At 41.5% G+C, this 19,215-nt stretch overlaps 1 protein-coding gene across 1 annotated transcript in view; it reads left to right on the top strand.

The window, feature by feature from the left end:
• Positions 1 to 19,215, top strand: part of kirrel3b (kirre like nephrin family adhesion molecule 3b) — a 166,070-nt gene that overhangs the window by 88,953 nt on the left and 57,902 nt on the right. The window contains exons 2-3 of the mRNA XM_062386827.1: positions 10,171 to 10,320; positions 15,155 to 15,304. Of these exons, the coding sequence (XP_062242811.1) occupies positions 10,171 to 10,320; positions 15,155 to 15,304 (300 nt within the window). The remainder of the gene's footprint in view (positions 1 to 10,170; positions 10,321 to 15,154; positions 15,305 to 19,215) is intronic.

Below are 19,215 nucleotides of genomic sequence, written 5' to 3'. Positions count from 1 at the left end.
ATGTAAAACATGCCCCCTCCATTAGGCTAAGGGAGCAATGTGATATCACTTATTAGAAACTATTATTATCCATAGATATTGGCAAACAATGCATGTGTAGGATACATGTTTAACCTTCCTCAAGGAGGCAATGTTTTTTTCTGTTAGTTGGCAGGATTGCGCGAAACAAACGATGGAATATTTCTGCCAGTGCAAAGCATTTTGAATCCCTTATTTTGAGTGATGCTATATAAATAAATGTACCTTGCTTTGCCTTTGTATTAACTAGGCATTCAAAATGTGTCTGAACGTGCCTCACATTGTCACCAAAAATAACAGGTTCTATTTACATACGCACCTGTCACAACTGTGATACCATCGGTGACATCAAGTGCAGTTCTCAGCAAGAGAAAGACGGTGAAGCAGAGATTTCTGGATTTGGTATGAAGTAGCCTAAACAAACACCTATAGCTGTTCTGAGAATTCTCTTTCAATGGCGCAATTTGTGGTAAACCTTGGTGAAAGTAGGTTAGAGAAGTTGGAATTCCTTTATCTGAAATCTCATTATTGTGGTGAACACCAGGTACCAATTCTATAAATACTATGGCAACAATCGCTGGCCTTGTGTTTCACTTTTCTAAAGTTTCTAAATAGATATAGTTTTTAAAGCCTCTCCTCTGTATTGGCAGTGGGTGTAGACCTCCCTCTTTTGTTACTGCTTGCATGTATGGAGTTTATAATGTATTTCAGTAAAGTGAGTTTAGCTACTCATTGTCAGCCACTTTCATCTGCAGATTAGGTGCCTGCATGGCCTCAGATTTAATTCTGAGATTAGTGTGCTGTGACATAGTCTGTCTTGTACCTTGTTTATGTGTTTGTGTGTCAATCAATCAATCAAATTTTATTTGTATAGCCCATATTCACAAATTACAATTCATCTCATAGGGCTTTAACAGGGTGTGACATCCTCTGTCCTTAACCCTCAGCAAGAGTAAGGAAAAACTACAAAAAACCCTTTTAACAGGGTAAAAATATGTAGAAACCTCAGAGAGAGCCACATGTGAGGGATCCCTCTCCCAGGACGGACAGAAGTGCAATAGATGCCACGTGCAGGAGAACATCATCAATAATCAAAGTCTCTAGCAGCATTGATGAAGCACAGTCCATGCTCAGCAACCATCTAGACCACGATCCACCATCCAGACCAGACGCCACTTCAGTCCTCAGTCACCGTCCACCGCCGCCCACCAGGAGGACCCATCACAAGCCACCACTGCGGTCCTGGTCCACCGCCCGTGCCCAATGCCAACGCGACACAGGGTCCGCCACCAGCACCACGATCAGCCCACATGACTCAGAATCCGCCACACTGGATCCAACACCGCGACCCCCGGTGCGCGATCCACAAACCGTAATCCATGGTGCGGCCACAGAGGCCCTGGATCTGCGGGTGATAAAGCAAAGGGATTCCGGGGAAGGGGGATAGGGATGGAGAAGAGGAAGGAGAAGCTGGAAAGAGAAGCTCCGTGTGTCATGTGTCATAAAATAGAACAAGTAACGTTCTGGCGCACTAATTAGCTCTAACTATAAGCTTTATCAAAAAGAAAGGTTTTGAGCCTACTTTTAAACGAACAGATGGTGACTGCCTCCCGAACTGAAAGTGGTAGATTATTCCACAGCCGAGGGGCTTGATGGCTAAAAGCTCTGGCTCCTACTCTACTTTTAGAGAATTTAGGGACGACAAGTAGGCTTGAATTCTGGGAGCGGAGTGCTCTAGTGGGTTTATAAGGTATTAACAGCTCTTTAAGGTATAAAGGCGCTATATTATTAAGGGCCTTGAAGGTGAGGAGGAGAATTTTAAATTCTATTCTAGATTTAACTGGAAGCCAGTGTAGCGATGCTAATATTGGAGAAATGTGCTCTCTTCTCTTTGTTCTCGTCAGGACACGTGCTGCAGCATTTTGGACAAGCTGTAGAGTCTTTAACGACTTCCTGCTGGAGCCTGATAATAATGAATTACAATAGTCCAGTCTCGATGTAACAAAGGCGTGGACTAGTTTTTCTGCATCTTTTTGTGAAAGGACATGTCTAATTTTTGAAATATTACGCAAGTGGAAAAAAGCGGTCCTAGAAATTTGTTTTAAGTGACTATTAAAGGATAAATCAGGATCGAAGATCACTCCCAAGTTCCTGACTGTTTCATTGGAAGCAAGGGCAATGTCGTCTAGCGCAGCTATATCATTAGATAATGCATCTCTAAGGTGTTTGGGGCCAAGTATTATAACCTCTGTTTTGTCTGAGTTTAATAAGAGAAAATTGCGGGTCATCCAGGTTTTTATGTCCTTGAGACATGTTCGAAGTTTAGTTAATTGATTACTTTGTTCAGGTTTTATTGACAAATATAACTGGGTGTCATCCGCATAGCAGTGGAAATTTACCGAGTGTGTCCTGATAATGTTTCCTAGTGGAAGCATATATAATGAGAATAAAATTGGGCCGAGCACAGAGCCCTGTGGAACACCATGATTAACTTTGGTGCGCACAGATGACTCATCATTAATTTGCACAAATTGGGAGCGATCAGAAAAATACGATTTAAACCAGTTAAGGGCGGTTCCATTAATGTTAATTAACTGTTTTAGTCTTTGTAATAAAATTTGATGGTCAATTGTGTCGAATGCTGCACTGAGATCTAACAGAACGAGGACAGACACAAGTCCCTGATCTGAGGCTATTAAAAGGTCATTAGTGACTTTTGCCAAGGCTGTCTCTGTACTGTGATTGGCTCTAAACCCCGATTGAAAGTCTTCATATATATTATTTTCCTGGAGAAACTCACACAGCTGATTGGCTACCACTTTTTCTAAGATTTTAGAAATGAAGGAGAGGTTAGATATTGGTCTGTAATTGGCTAAAACCTCTGGGTCTAGGGTGGGTTTTTTGAGTAGGGGTTTGATGACAGCTATTTTAAAAGACTGTGGTACATAACCTGATGATAATGTGTGTGTATGTGTGTATGTATGTGTGTGGGTGTGTGTGTGTTTAGTGCACTGGTTCAGATCCCCATTTATCTATATTTATTGTGCACATAAAGATGTGTTATAAGAAAGATGCCAGGTTATTGTGTCAGTCATAGCTCATCAGAACTTTTGAGTGAATTATTTTGTAAACCCGTATTTGCAGTATGTATCAATGGCAATATAAGACATTTGTGTGAAGCAGGATTTTCAGTGGTTAGGACTTGGATTCGCTGTTCTCCTGTCCTGTTTGCAGTAATGCTCTTTCAAACCTGTGAGATCTGGGAAAATTATCAATGTTATTATATTATCAATCTGAAAGTAGCTTTAAACTTTACTGAAAGTCCTAGAAACCACAGGCGAGGTGGAAGTCACTTCTGTAAAGAGATTGATGAATCGCACAGCAGCACGCTTCACTGACAGTATCAAATGAATGTGATGCTGCAGATAATTAAAGCACACAAATCAGGGAGATTAGACCTACGGGGAAAATGACAGGATGCATGCTGGAGTCTTGGACTCATGACTGTATGGTGAGTCAAAGGAGTGGGAGATCTGGTCAAGGATGGGTTTATGGTGAGAATTGTGAGTCACTACAGGCAGACGTGAAGATTTAGATAAAACAAACCATAGGTCAGATTTGTGTTTATTGCCAGACTACAGGCCAGAGTCAAAGACACCACCCAGGTACCTTTATAAGTGTTTGTTCTAGCCTTGAGACGGATAGAAAAAAATAAGTGCTTTTAAAAAAAGTGTAAGGGCCCCTGCAGGGTGAGTGCATGATATTTTTTATTTGACTTATTTCCTGGAAGTCATTTCAATAGGATATGTAAGGATAGTATCTTAATTCACTCTTTTATCAAAAATGTGTACCACCTGTCACCTTTGGCAGAGCTACCAGTGGATTAGAGGCAGATAAAAAATAAACCTCTCACTCATCAGCCTTCCCCGGTTTCTCGCTCCAATACTTCCTCTTCCCTTCCACTGACGACTACCTGCAGCAATGCCCTAAAAAAATTAGATGCTGTGTCCAAGCAAACCCCAACAATCACCTCCCTAACTCCTCCATATTCCGAAGCCCTCATGTGCTTCTAAATTGATAGTGTAAAATGGCAAGGACAGAGGGATAATAGTTTTTGATAATGATCCCGGGCTAAGCTTTGGTGCTGTGTGGCCACATGCCGCACAGACAGAATGCTGATTATTTCTCTGAAGTGGGCTGGATGTGTGTCGGTAACGGTAATTTCCAGGCCCTGATTGGCAAAGAGCGATGAAATTGGGGGCAGTTAGTACCGAGGGGAAAATAGTTCTGAAGTGCGTGGAAATGCTGCATCCGTCCAATGGTAAACAAATTATCTGAAGTGAAATGACAACATTAGGGGATGCAAATTGCCCGTCCACATTATGAGTATGGCTCTGTGCACAGGCTTTAACTACCTTCTTCCCCCCTCCCTGACCATTTGAAACAACTGGCCAGTCCTTATCGAAGATCTTTGGCTTCACCTCTGCAAACACACGGCATTCAATCAAATCCAGCATCAATCCAGACATAGGCAAACACATCCAGAGAGTGGCCACGGACATTATCAGTCCATATACAGTGTTTGTTTTACAAGTGGACAGGCAGGCATAAAGGATTTCAACATTCAGATGAGGAAGTCAGATTGATAGTAATACATGGCTCTTCTAATGGGCTTGATGGAGCTTCATGAAATATTCATTATTGGTTACTATTGTTGTAACATTGCCAGCTGCATCTGAGGGATTACATTTTGATATTAATGAGGTTGCCCTTGTTACAAAAGCGGAGCTGCTCCGAGGAATACCTCATCATTCCAAGTAACAATTTGTGTTAAACCTTGGTGAAAGCAGGTGAGAGAAATTTGAATTCCAGCGTCTGAATTCCCCGATAATACAGAGAACACTAGTTACCACCCACAGCAGTCCCATGATATTAAACACTATGTCAAATATTTGAAGCCTTGTTATTCATGTTGTTCCTTCCCTCTCTAAAAGTATGCATTTGCAATGGGATTATATTACTCAAATATCTAAAGGTAAATAAATCAGTAGAGATATAAAAATGCAGAAAATATATATTTTTTGCATAAATTTAATTACTAGCATTTAGCATTGAGAATCTTTCTCTCTAATAAGCTGAACGTTGTTGGCAGGTTTTATATATGCCGATTGCAAAGCCATACATAAACTGTACCTTATAACCCTGTGCAAACAGATGTAATCATCAGCCCCTTTTACATGGCCTATTCAAGGGATGAATGTCTTACCTAGGCGAACACAGAATTGGGGTTCACAGTATCACAGTATCACAACATTACGGTGGCAACAAAATGTTATCCATTCAAATCTCAGGTTTGCCTGATGCTGAGTCAGAAAACCCAAGGGACTGTCTGTTGTCTCTAGCGACACACACAAAGTGTTTCTGATCTGTGTGACCAAACATTTACAGAACCTGAAGTCCCCCTGAAGTCGAAGCTCATTTGTCTTACACCAAACTGTCATGTCTAGTTTTTCCATTGTATTATTTATTTATTATTCATTTATTTGAACCGAGCTCTTGAGTAAACCCCATTAGGATGCTTAATAAAGCGTTGTTAACGTGGATGTTCAGCGCTGCGGGCACCTCCACACCTATTCCCCCTCCTATTACTGTCAGGGATAAAGTCTGCAAAAGGATGCGCTTGATTCTTAATTGAGCATTTTGGTTGTGAAAATATTTTTCATGAATAAGTGAAGGGACGGGAGTTGTCGTCGCTCCGTTGCGGGTCATGGCTGGCGGAAAATAAAGATGAGGTAGATTAGGGAGGGGCACTTTTTTTGCCAACACTGAGGTGCCCAGTGAAGGATAAATCTGACAGATGTGACAGAGATTTATTCCGTGTGGAGCCACCTTGATGTAAGCCCCAGCCCTCCCAAACACATCACCCCCATCTCTCCACTGCGGTGTCTCATGAAGACTTAGCCAGGCTTTAAATTGAATGAAGGAGGTCACGTTTTAGCCGCTCAGGTGACAAGCAAGAGCTGGTGTCATTTTAAGGTTATATTCACTGTCACCAAAACAAATGCTCCATCGGTCACCTATTGCCACACCTCCCCCTTCCTTCGAATATTCTCAGCAAGTTGCTCTCTACACAGGCCATATATGGGTGATGTGAAGCTCAGTGAAACACCTAAACCTCTACTAAATATATTTGCCCGGTGTAAAGGATAGACAACAAATCTCGCTAGTTGCTGTGCAGACTAGTAAAATTGATCTGTTGTGTCTTATCCACAGGTTGGTGCGTGAGATGCTTTGGTTGGTTGTTATTGGAATGCAGGCAGGCCTGGGGTTGATCCATGTGTTTAGTAGTAATGATATAATATAATGTCTATGAATAGACCAGCATGTGAATAAGCAGAATGTATAGGCGAGGCAGAGGTTTGAGCAGGCTTTGGTTGCCTACAGGTAAACAGTCTGTGCAGAGGCAGAACAGGCAGAACACATTAACTGAAATGCAAAGAAATCTTAACAGAGATAGGCCAAAATATCGTCTGCACCCCTAAAACACTGACAACTCGACTCTAGTTGGACTGTAAGAAGTGTACGGTGAATTCTTGGCCCAGTCAGAGGTTAACAGGGAGAGACTCACATCCACTAACATGAACAACATTTAAGAGACCGCGTGCGTCAATGCACATTTAATAGAACATGAGATATAGATTACGGAGTTCAGGGATTTGAATACATTTGAAATTGTTGGATCTGTTGTGCTGACACCAGGCTCTGCTTTCCATAATCTGACACCAAATATTTTTTACAATAAATTACACATGAGGCCAGGAAAGGAGGACAGGAGTGAGGACATAGGCGGGTTCTAGGGAGTATGCAACCATTCATTCTGCCAACACAGAGATCTCTCTATTGTTAAATCAATTTCAGCAAAGATTGAACTGTTTGATAATATCAGTCATGACTGAGCAAATACAAGATTCCCTGACAGTTTCAGTGTTTTCTCTAAAACATGCTAGGGGATCCGTTGAGTAGCTGTCAATAGTGTGCTTCATCTGCGGGGTGACTGGGTATAGCACAGTACAGCTGAGATAAGCTCCTCACGTGGGAGCACAGTCAGGGCCGACAAAGCTGTCTAGCTTTGAAGGGCAATACATATTGTGAGATAAAGTATCACCACGGCATCATCAGCCACAATATACATGCACCTTTACAAAGGGCCTGGCTGGCCAGGGAGAAGCTGTTGAGTCTGAAAAGATCAGTGCAGTAAATGCCTTGTAGCGCTCCTGAAGTTGCTTTAGGATTAGCTGTACATTAAAATCAATCAATCAATCAATCAAATTTTATTTGTATAGCCCATATTCACAAATTACAATTCATCTCATAGGGCTTTAACAGGGTGTGACATCCTCTGTCCTTAACCCTCAGCAAGAGTAAGGAAAAACTACAAAAAACCCTTTTAACAGGGTAAAAATATGTAGAAACCTCAGAGAGAGCCACATGTGAGGGATCCCTCTCCCAGGACGGACAGAAGTGCAATAGATGCCACGTGCAGGAGAACATCATCAATAATCAAAGTCTCTAGCAGCATTGATGAAGCACAGTCCATGCTCAGCAACCATCTAGACCACGATCCACCATCCAGACCAGACGCCACTTCAGTCCTCAGTCACCGTCCACCGCCGCCCACCAGGAGGACCCATCACAAGCCACCACTGCGGTCCTGGTCCACCGCCCGTGCCCAATGCCAACGCGACACAGGGTCCGCCACCAGCACCACGATCAGCCCACATGACTCAGAATCCGCCACACTGGATCCAACACCGCGACCCCCGGTGCGCGATCCACAAACCGTAATCCATGGTGCGGCCACAGAGGCCCTGGATCTGCGGGTGATAAAGCAAAGGGATTCCGGGGAAGGGGGATAGGGATGGAGAAGAGGAAGGAGAAGCTGGAAAGAGAAGCTCCGTGTGTCATGTGTTAGAGCGCACTAATTAGCTCTAACTATAAGCTTTATCAAAAAGAAAGGTTTTGAGCCTACTTTTAAACGAACAGATGGTGACTGCCTCCCGAACTGAAAGTGGTAGATTATTCCACAGCCGAGGGGCTTGATGGCTAAAAGCTCTGGCTCCTACTCTACTTTTGGAGAATTTAGGGACGACAAGTAGGCTTGAATTCTGGGAGCGGAGTGCTCTAGTGGGTTTATAAGGTATTAACAGCTCTTTAAGGTATAAAGGCGCTATATTATTAAGGGCCTTGAAGGTGAGGAGGAGAATTTTAAATTCTATTCTAGATTTAACTGGAAGCCAGTGTAGCGATGCTAATATTGGAGAATAGAAAATGAGGCAGTGTACAGGATTGTGTATGTGTGTGTGTGTATATGTTTGTGTGTGTTTGTATGTGTGAATGTGTGTGTCTGTGAGTGTGTGTGTGGGCGTATCTAGTGTTACACAGGGAGGAGAGTATAACAAGCATGAATCAATTTGAAAACTTCTTAAACCAGCTTCCCATCATGAGACCCAGTTCATAGCAGAAAAGTGACTAGACGAGATTGTAATGGCATTTTTTACTTTAACGTAAATAATTTTATTGTATGCCAACGGTCTATCCTCCGATGTAGTTTGCATCATTCAACAAAGCTAATCAGTGTCCTTGTCTACAAAAGGATAAGGAAATTCCTGTGAATATAAAAATTAAGTATTCAGGGAACTCAGTAGATAACTGCAATTTGATATAAAAATGTAAAATAAAAGTGCACTTACCTGCTTTCTTTGTCCTGCATATTGTAATTTACTAAATATTATCATTTTTAAATAATTAGGCTAGAAAACATGTGTGAAGCTAACTCAGCTTAAGAGTATCATGCTTCTGTTTCTATGTGCACATGTTTGTACTACTACACATTCGTTTCTTTGTATGTTAGTCAGCAAAGTTACCCCAAACTACTGGACTAATCATCACAAAACTTGCTGGAAGGTTGATTCAGATTGGTGGCAGGTCCATAATTATTTTCTCACTTTCTTAAACATTGCGAGATAGAATTGTTGCAGATTGCTAAGTGGAATATATAAGGTCCCCTTAAATCCCATCAAGCTAAATCAAATTTCACTCATAATTTTCATCAAGAGCCACAAAATATTCCCTGGGATAAAAACAAGCAAACAAACAAACAAAAGAGATCGATCTCACAATATTAAGAAACTTCTCTGACCCATGCTATATCTTCCATCAAGTTTCATGGAAATCCGTTGAGTTGTTTTTGTGTAATTCTCCTTGGCAGAGGTGATAGAAATCCAGATCTAGTGAACTTAAATGTGATTTTATAGGGGACTGTTGGGCTTTGGCAAAGGTATGGGCCATTATTGTGGAGGCCAAGATAAGATGATCCTTTATGAGTCCCACAGAAGGGAGACACAAACTCAGGAACTGTCTCAATAAAATGTAAAAGACGGAAAAGATACTTTTAAACCCTAGCTGCAATGTGTGCTTGTAAGTCAGGCTGCCTGTATGCATTTGTGTGTGTTGGGGCTTTGGTTGACAGGCAGCCTGCCAATGTTTCTAACCTCACATCAGCACCACTCAGCACAGTACCCTCCACTCTGATCCACAAAACTACCCCCTCCCCCCTTAACACACCCTCTGCCTCTAATGGAGTTCACTGCAGTCCACTTTCTGCCTGAGCATGTCGGAGAGGAGTGCAGCAGCGGTTGCACAGTTGGAATACATGGGTGTGAACTTGAGCTAATGTATGCCACTAGAGCAGTGTTGTCAGATAAGATTGTGTTATATGCCGCGGTGGGTATGGGCCCAGCCCATCTGTACAGTGACATCCCTCGGTAATGAACAAGCTGAGTCGTGACGGCTCCTGGTGCCGTGCCGACACCTTTGACACATGTACAGTGGCTTGTTTCTGTATCTTGACGAGTCTAAGAATAGCCCAAACATGTTATCACCCTATAGGGTTCTTTCAACATGAGTTTAACAAGATCTTTCCATTAAATTGGTCGAAATTGGCAGATGTTAGACTTTTCTTTCCTTGTAAAACCCTCAATTTCTCTCCGCTTCGATTTACATTTTCTGTAAATGCAATAACTGATTATATAAAAACAAATTTTTATGATACTTAATGAGATCTAACCCTTTGCTCCTTCTTTGGTTCTCCAGGGGCAGAGGCCGTGTTTTCCCAGCAGCCACAGGACCTGGTGGTGGTGGCGGGTCAGCCTGTCACGTTACCGTGCACAATCCCTGGTTACCATGGCGTAGTCCTGTGGATCAAAGATGGCCTAGCGCTGGGAGTTGGCAGAGACCTCGCTGGTAAGAAGCAGCATTTATCCCCCTGTTAACCTGTATTTCTCTATCACCCTCACTTCCCCTCCATTAATTACACTGAGTAATACAAAGTAACTATCACAATCAAATGGCTGATTTTTCTCATCCAAAGCTTGTTCATGTCAACATCTGACCCTTTGCCAAATACATCACTCCATAGCCAGATAAAAGAGGCCTCATAATGATGTGTTACAATAGTAGTATTACATTACAAGTGTTGCAATTACATCATACAACACCAGAATCAAAAAGTCAATTCTGTATTTGTGTTTGATGCAGACCAAAATCCCTTATAGTGTGTTTGGAACAGAAGCACAAACGTCTGAATGAAAATGGGAAATCAGTGGTGTCAGTGGTCTTTCTGGTGCTTCAGGCTGCAAAATGGCTCTTTGAAGAGTAGCCGGTTTCCTCTAATTACACTGCACCTCATGTGTAACCGCTTCAATTGTTTAATTTGGAGTAAAAGTGATCACTGCCAGTCATTTAGGAGCCTGTTGTTCCACCAATCGAGGCTTTATGTACATCCCTGACCTTGATGAATTTCAAGGATACACATCACTCGCCAACATAAACATTTACAACCTTTTTAAGCACTGGGCTATATTGAATAGAGAAATCTATAAAAGTAATGTATACCCACATCATTTATTGAAATGATCATTCAAATTCTTCCAAAACAGACTCATTTCAATCTGTACACACCACATAACAGGATGTATTACTCTGCAGGGGCACAGGCTTTGTTTAGAGCTGTTTAATTGACCTCAAACACCTTTCAGTCTCTGACCATCAAGGAATTCAACGCAAAACGACCCAATATGTGCAGCCGTTTTTTTTAACACAAAAGTCCCTGATGATCAGGAATGATTAAATATGTATTCCACAAGAGATTGAGGATCTTCTACCCTCTGACCTTTACCAAACACTCTTAGAGGGCTTCCCTGTCACTGGTGCGGTCTGTAATTAAACCTCAGTGGCTGACAGAGCCCCAGTAAAGCCATCCTATTCCCTTTTCACGTCCTTATCTGGCCCTAGGGAGGCTGAGAGGTTGCAGTAAACAATGCTCCTGCAGCCTCCGAGTCTCCTTTGGAATAAAAGGGGGCAGACAGGGAGGAGAGTGCTTACTGGTTGCAAGAGACAGAGAATGAGAGGGTGGAGGACGGAGCACCATTTTATTTCGGGTCAGAGTGAAACTGCAGATGCAGACTTTGTTTTATCCTCTTGTATTTTATTAATTTAACAAGACAAGACAAAGAAATTTCATTTCAACTACGGGCAAAGTCGGAGGAAAGGATGCAGAGAAAAAAGAGATGAGGTTGGATAACAACACTCAAAGGAAACTACGGTAGATCAACCTTTTATAACACGTATGTGAATAGTTTAACAGTAATGGACAGAATGCAGTATATAGTCCTGACATTGCATTTCTCCACAACCAGGCCCGAGATATGGAGTCAAAGTGATCCTTCTCTCTTAAATTGTTTAGAAAACCCACAGGGGTGGCCCTGATAAGATAGTTTGCTAAAATCCACAGCACGATACGGACAGCGGCTGAGTGCCTTCTATTGAGACGGATGACACTTTTCAAAATAAAAGTGCTCCACAGCTGTCCTTTTTATCATTCTGCCTGCATAAACAAGCAGTGCACGCAGTAGTAAAAAGAGTGTTGGTACGTCCACGGTAAGATGTATACAATGAAAGAAAAGTGGCAACTGTATACGTAAAAAGTGCCATGCAATCAAATGTTGCATGGAGCATTTCAATAATATAGGTCTGCTTGGCTATTCATAGAAAGAAGCTTGCGTCAGCAACGGCATGCTTCGCCTTGGACCTGGTTCCATTCACGGGAGCAGTGATTAAACCGAGAGAACACTTTTATCATTCAGTGCAAGAAATCACAGCACAAAAGCCAATGATTCCTATCTGTCCCTGAATTTCCTATTCACTCCCTTTTGTGTTGCGCTTTTCCACTCTAATTAAAGAAAAGTGAAGTGGACCCACAGCACGGAACATACCAATCAATGCCTTGCATATGCATGACAAAGAATGTTATCTGCCAGGCATGACGACGGCGACAATAGACGGAGCTATAAGTGATTTCTCCTGGTGCATGCATGCTAAAATAGAGGACGACGTGTTTGTGTACATTATGCCACATAGGATGACGGAGAATGGGCTCATGAGGAGAGAAGCTGACAATTATACGTTGACAGCCTCATCTCATGAGAGCAGATTGAGCACCGGTCACCTGTTCACAGCTGCAGCTAACCTGTTTCTATCCCCTGGTGGTTACACTGTGTGAAACATTTTGTAGGCAAAAGCTATAAATCACTAGGCCACGCCTCAAGTGTCTTAACTGACAGACACACACACACACACATGCACTACGCCATTGATCCAGCCTCAGGACTGAGACCTCAAGAATCCATTGCCTGATGGATTCATTACTCCTTAATGGGCCTATTTTACATTGTTTGCTTTGGGTAACCTATTTTGTTTTTGAAAGTCGCTGAGATCTATGATCAATGGGCCTGTGTAAGCACATATCAAATGTGCACAAGCGATTAGTCTTAATGTGTACCAGAATCATTTCAGGCCTATCGACAAAAAACATCATTAAGGTGCTCATAAGGTGGCAGAAACATATTACAGTATGTTTACGTTCTCTGAAAATGAGATCATAGCATTATTATCACTTACTATCCACCACTAATGCAGATGACTTCCTTTTTGGATCCGGCTAATGCAGGGAGATGGAACTGGAACAGAGCCATGTCCTCATACAGCAAAATTATTCTTAGACTGCCAGAGGCGCAGATGAGGCAATTGACCAGATCATCTGTTTGTGTAACAGAAATCTGCAGATAGTTTATACCTTGCTACAATTAAGACAAGCAAAAAAATGAATGTGCACATGAATTCATCTCTGTTTCCGGGGATAGGCATTTTAAAGACTCGCTAGGTGGAGTCAAATAAAGGTCACCTCCCTCAGAACGTACAATGATCATTACCATTGTGATCCGCAATAGCATTATTGCTTTGAATCTCCTCAATGAAAATAGAATTGAAGCAAAATGGTTCTCCTGGTGACCTTGTGGGCATAATGGTGCTTTCTCTATTATAGGCGCTGTTTCTGAGCATGAACACATGGAAAGCACTTCTTGACTCAATGGTTATTAATATTAATAATGGAAGCTTTAAGTTTTGACCAGCTCCCTATTAACCCTTTTACATCTACAACCTGTATCGTCGGAGCCCTGCCATAGCTCATGTGTGTGACACATCATAGCCGGGGAATTCAAAGAAAGGATACGTTTAGTTTTTTTATATATAAACCTCATTGTTTCCCCACAATGCACTGGTCCAGCTTACATGTTATCTTTTAGCTCAATGCTTATTTAGGCTCCCTCACCATCGTCTTCTCATCAGGTGTAACAATTAGGTTTAGTCCTTTGTCCTCCCACCGTATAGACCCACCAGTAGGTGGATAAAATGCAGAGAGTGGCTTTATCGGCTGTTACTCCCCCCACCAGCATAAAATGAGCCCACTTCATGCTCTATTAAAGGCAATTGGATTCAATGAAGCAACAGTCTGTATTTGGACCTTGAGCATAGAGTTCTTTCTTTGCCATAGACATATTCAAGCAGTTGAAAGCTGTTATACGGCTGCCCAGTTTGTTTTGAGCACTAAAACATATAACCAGTCTGTAAAATCTTTACAGTGAAAGACTGGATTGTTTGGAGATCTCTGAAGTGAACATGAGACATTGGCTAGCTGTTACTGAGAAATCAATACTTTACTCTCCAACATTTGTTGGCATTGACAAAACGGTTGGATGGGTACTGATGGACTATTTCTTTGGGGGAGGAAATGACAAGTCTGTGAGTGAAAATAATTAAGTTTTATTTTTTACAAAGCACAAAGTTAGAGGGAGTTCTACTGTAAAAATCCTCCAATCCTCTCCACCAGTTCCATCAAGGAAATTCTTTGCGTTCTTTTTTTAGTGTAATTCTTTACCAGCAGACATTTCACTCCACTGTACTGGAGCCCCAGTAATTAGAATGATGGAGTGAGAGAAAGAGAAAAGGGATAATCGGAGAGGAGCAAATCCAAGGAATAACCCATAAAGCGTCCCAGTCAAACGCATTCTTCTTCTTGCTTATTTGCCCCAGTGGAGAGATGCACTTCACAGCGCACTCGCAATGCATATTTTGATGATAGTTAAGGGGATATTTTCAAAAATATCTCGCCTGACTTGTCTAAACTGCCCAGGTCTCATGGATATTGCTATGCTTTCTTGCATTATTAAACTATAAATCATTTCACAGAACAACACTGAAACAACTCAAACTCGAGTTTGCAGTTTTACAGTTTACAGTTGCAGTAAAATCATCATTCTCCAGAATGTAGCATCCTCCACCTTAGCTCCTTATCGTGCCAGGTGTTCCATAAAACATGTAATAAAAATGCATTGTGAGGAAAGGAACAATGAGCAATCAAAATCGAAAATACATTCACCTATAAAGTAATCTATTACTCACCAATGAGCTTTTTCAATGCAGCTCAATTAAACTCAACATGCTTGTGTAATGTAATATGGGCACATGCTTTTTACCAATTAAAACATGTTTACTGATTAGAACTGCATGATAATGAACTGCGTCTATTCAGAAGGCATCTGTGTTTGTGTTCAATTCTGTTGTTGATGAAAGTATGCAAAGATTTTAAATGATAACCTCACCATCTTGCTTTTAACAAATAAAAAGAAGGATTATGAACAGGATTAAAACTAACCAAACAAATGTGTGTGCGCTGCAGGCTATCCTCGTTACACGGTGATTGGCGACCATGGTTCAGGAGAGCATCATCTGCGTATCCAGCGGGTTGAGCTCATGGATGATGCTGTGTTTGAGTGCCAGGCCGTCCAGGCGGCCATGAGGTCCCGTCCCGCCCGTCTCACTGTGCTGGGTGAGTCCAAAATAAACACACACACACACACATACACTTTTCAAACAACACTAACGAACTGGCAGCAACCACCACCAGTAACTGTTGTTCAAAGCAACACATGGAGATGGCCTCACCGCATGTGCCACCTGCTTCTCACCCACTCTTTAGTTTTTCAGTATTTCTTCAATATAACTGTTTAAGTGTTTTTGAATACTTATTACTCAAATTACATATGTTTTCGTTATCATTCTTTTTCTTTGGAAAAGTGTAGCGAAATCTGAATTCTGCTTTCATTTATCAACACACTGAGATGGAGGTACAGGTGTCTTGAGGAGATTCAGCATATTCAGATATTTAACCCAAATCTACAATTTTGAACAAAGGGCTTGGTGAGTCAATATCAATAATTGTGTATTATTAATGTAATTTCATTAATGGCAATACAGCAAATTTTCAATATATATTGATATATTGCTTAAGCATTGTGCATAGTGAGGACATATAAAACATAATTGATTGACATCAGAAGTGTTTGCCGATCCCTGCTCATAATGAGCTTAATACCGCAACCAGGAGCAAGGCCTTCGTTAAACTTGAAAGAAATAATAATCTGATATCTATCCTGAGAATTATTGATATAGGCTGATATGAACATTTTTATGTGATAAAGGTTTAGGCCATCTTGTCTAGTCTGACTTGATACTTAGCACTGGGCAGAAGCAGCACCAGAGCTCGAGGGGCTCGGACAAAAATTGGTGCTTCACAAATCTTTGATTTCCATCCTAGAGCACCTTAGTTCTCAACTTTCTTATGAAATGTCCACCGCTAATCCTGAGACAGCAAGATGTATTTGGATTAAAATGTTTCCATATGGCAGCCGGTGTCAATATGATTACTGTAAGCTTGAGTGGTCGCAAGCTCTTAATTGATCTTAATGGGTTATCATTCACCTTTGCCATTCCTGCCCTACTGGCTAACAAGAGTAGAATCAGGTCTCATTCCCAGGCCCCTTCAAGTATCCTGTTTCTTCTCTTGAACCTCAGATGCTCCACTGGAGTCAATGACAGAGTAAAAGAGAATGAGTTGAGGGAAAAAAAGGCTTGTGAGAGGGAGAGAGGGGTGTCTGCCGCGCAGTATCCTCGCCATGAGCGACTGATCCGCCTTATTGATCCAGCCTAATGAAAAGTGAAACTAACGATTTGTAGGGGAGAAGGCAGCAGGAGAAAAAAGGAGAGGGGGAGACAAATTGCGGCGTAACATTTCTCTGGCTTTCAAGCTCTCCTGCAAATGGATATGAGTGAATAATTATGGATACTTCTACAGAGAGCTAAAAATGTCTGTTACGACTGCACTTCCCTACCTTCTGCTACTGACCAGCTTTCACTCAGATTATTCGGCATTTAGATGCTCTGACATGGAGCTTCTCACAGAAAACCTTGCTATTGGATCAAGGCGTCAAGTAGAGGAGGGAAAATCATTGTCAATGGACTTGATCATTTCGACTTTGGTCAAAGGGCATATAAGGGCATTTTAGTTTTTAGTATTAATACTGCACACATACCATACATAAGGCCCATTTCTTTAAATTATTTGAGTATGCATAGGAGTATGACAACGACAATTTTTTTGAAAACATTCCCATGCAAATAGCTTCCATACTCAGCATATGCAAATAATACTTTGTTTTGGTTTGAATCCCTTTGTCACTGTGCTTTCGTAATTTGGCAAGCCCCACACTGATTAGCCAAAGCTTGTCTTAGGACTGCAAACAACATACAGCAGCATGAAGTTCAGTACTTGGCCCCACTGAATTTAAATGAGCAATCAGCAATGAGAAAGAGAATGCCTTTTTTTTAGCTTGGATGGATTGTGAGGGGGTTTTATCATTTCTTGCAAAAAACCTGAATAGAGGGTGTGTGTTTAATCTCCTGCCGAGCCACAGCTGACTCCAGAATGCACTTCCCAGATGGAAATCCAGGCTGACGTACACACAAGGTAATGGAGGAAATATATGCAAGGCCTGTGTCCCTGCAAACACCAAGCTGTCAGTTACTTTCCAGTGGTGACGGAGAGTGTCTATCGACTTGGAAAACAGCTATGGCCCCACACACCTGTGCACGCACACACTCAAACGTGCACACACAGACACACACAATTAAAAAGGCATATACACAATAAGCCTACATGCACGCCTACCTCCACCAGCGCACATGTACTCAAACATACACCTCCCTCCTCCTAGCTGACAGCAGAATAAATCTAAAACTGTATCCTCCATCTTATATAAGTCAATATCAGCCCCAACTCCTCGATGTGCCGTATCAGAGGGACAACTCTCCTCTTGACTTAGCATAACTCAAATATTTTCTTCTAATGCAGAGAAAAAACGTTATTAAAGAATAAAAACTTCATGTTTTCCATTTTCTTAGCTTTTCCTTCTAAGGACTGGCTGAGTTTGTCCTTGAAAGCCAAACAGGTCACGCGACTTAAACGAACAATACTGAGATTGTCCCCATCAACAAGCTCTGACAACAAAAACTGACAGTGAACTTCAGCCATCCAAGCGTTTACATGGCTCGCTGGCTTAGCCTCAGATGCCAAAGGAGAAGCAAGGTCTTGTGAATTAGTCATGAAGGAAGAGAATGGAGGGTTTTAGGTCCAAAAAATACCCCTGAGGCTAATTATATCCCTCACAGCAAGTTGGAACTGCTCCAGACCTTTGCTCTGTTCTTTCTACCTTAGGTTTGGGACCACTAGAACAAAGGTAATGGAGGTCGTTTTTTCATAAAGGTTAAATTAGCGGGGTAATGTGAGACATTTCTTACATTTGCTCTAATGATATATCAGGAAATGTACACATTTCCCATTAATTCAGGATGTTTTCTAGCAATGGAAATGATCAGAATGTCTTCAGGAAAAATATGATTGTTTTAAAAAAAGTCTTGTGTCTCACTTTAACCCAGCTAAGGGGTAAAGTGAGACAGACCAGAGAAATCAAGGGGGTAAAGTGATTCACTTACTTTTTCCACTTTAAAACTACCATAACAACACTTGTTGTAATAGATAAAATCCTGACAGCTAGATTGAAAACCACACATTCCAAAACTAATATCAGACTAGTAACAGAATCACGAGGATTGGTCAATTAAGCACATTTATGATTATTATGATTCATGATCTCTTGCACACCCTAGCTTACCTGCACATTGTTTCTCTGTCCAATTGGCAGGGACAGGGATATTGTTTTTCTCTGCGTAATCAAATGCCAGTTCACGGCACTTAACTGGAGCAAGTGTTTGGCAAGCTCCTCCTCCATCTCATCTGTGAATATTCTCTTTACCTCAGCTACTGCACCCCAGGCTACTGATTTTACTTCCCCTTTCTATTTTTCTTGATAAATCTTTTGAGGGTTGTCTTATCAATATTTCTATCCCTTCCAGCTTTTCTTAAGGACTTCTTTCCTTGCATGACCTCAGCAGCTGCACTCTCCATCTCTGTTAGGGTTGTTTGGCCCCAGGTTGTCTTCTTGGTGTATAGTTTCTTGGCATGATGGCTTTTCTAGAATGTTTATAATATTAAAAATAAAACATATATAATGTAATATAACACTAAAATATGTTTAAGACTAAACATTCATTTGTGCTTCATGTCTCACTTTACCCCACAGCCAACATTTTTGAAAAAACAACATCTCTTAGCAATTCAGGCTAATCTTCAGCTAGCATCAATTAAATGGTTTTATAAGTTCATCAACATGTATGATAGAAGTTTTTCTACCTGAATTATTTTTGTGAAAAAAACATTATTACCACAGCACAAGCACCAACTTGTCCTTCATGGCAAGGGTGGAATGGGAGGGGCTTGAAAACATAATGGTCACATGACCACAAATGTGTACCGTTGCCTAGATACAGGGGGTGTCTAACATT

The sequence above is a fragment of the Platichthys flesus genome, chromosome 4, assembly GCF_949316205.1.
Source record: "Platichthys flesus chromosome 4, fPlaFle2.1, whole genome shotgun sequence".
In the NCBI taxonomy this organism is placed as follows: Eukaryota; Metazoa; Chordata; class Actinopteri; order Pleuronectiformes; family Pleuronectidae; genus Platichthys; species Platichthys flesus.
This window is presented reverse-complemented; position numbering and strand designations above follow the sequence as displayed.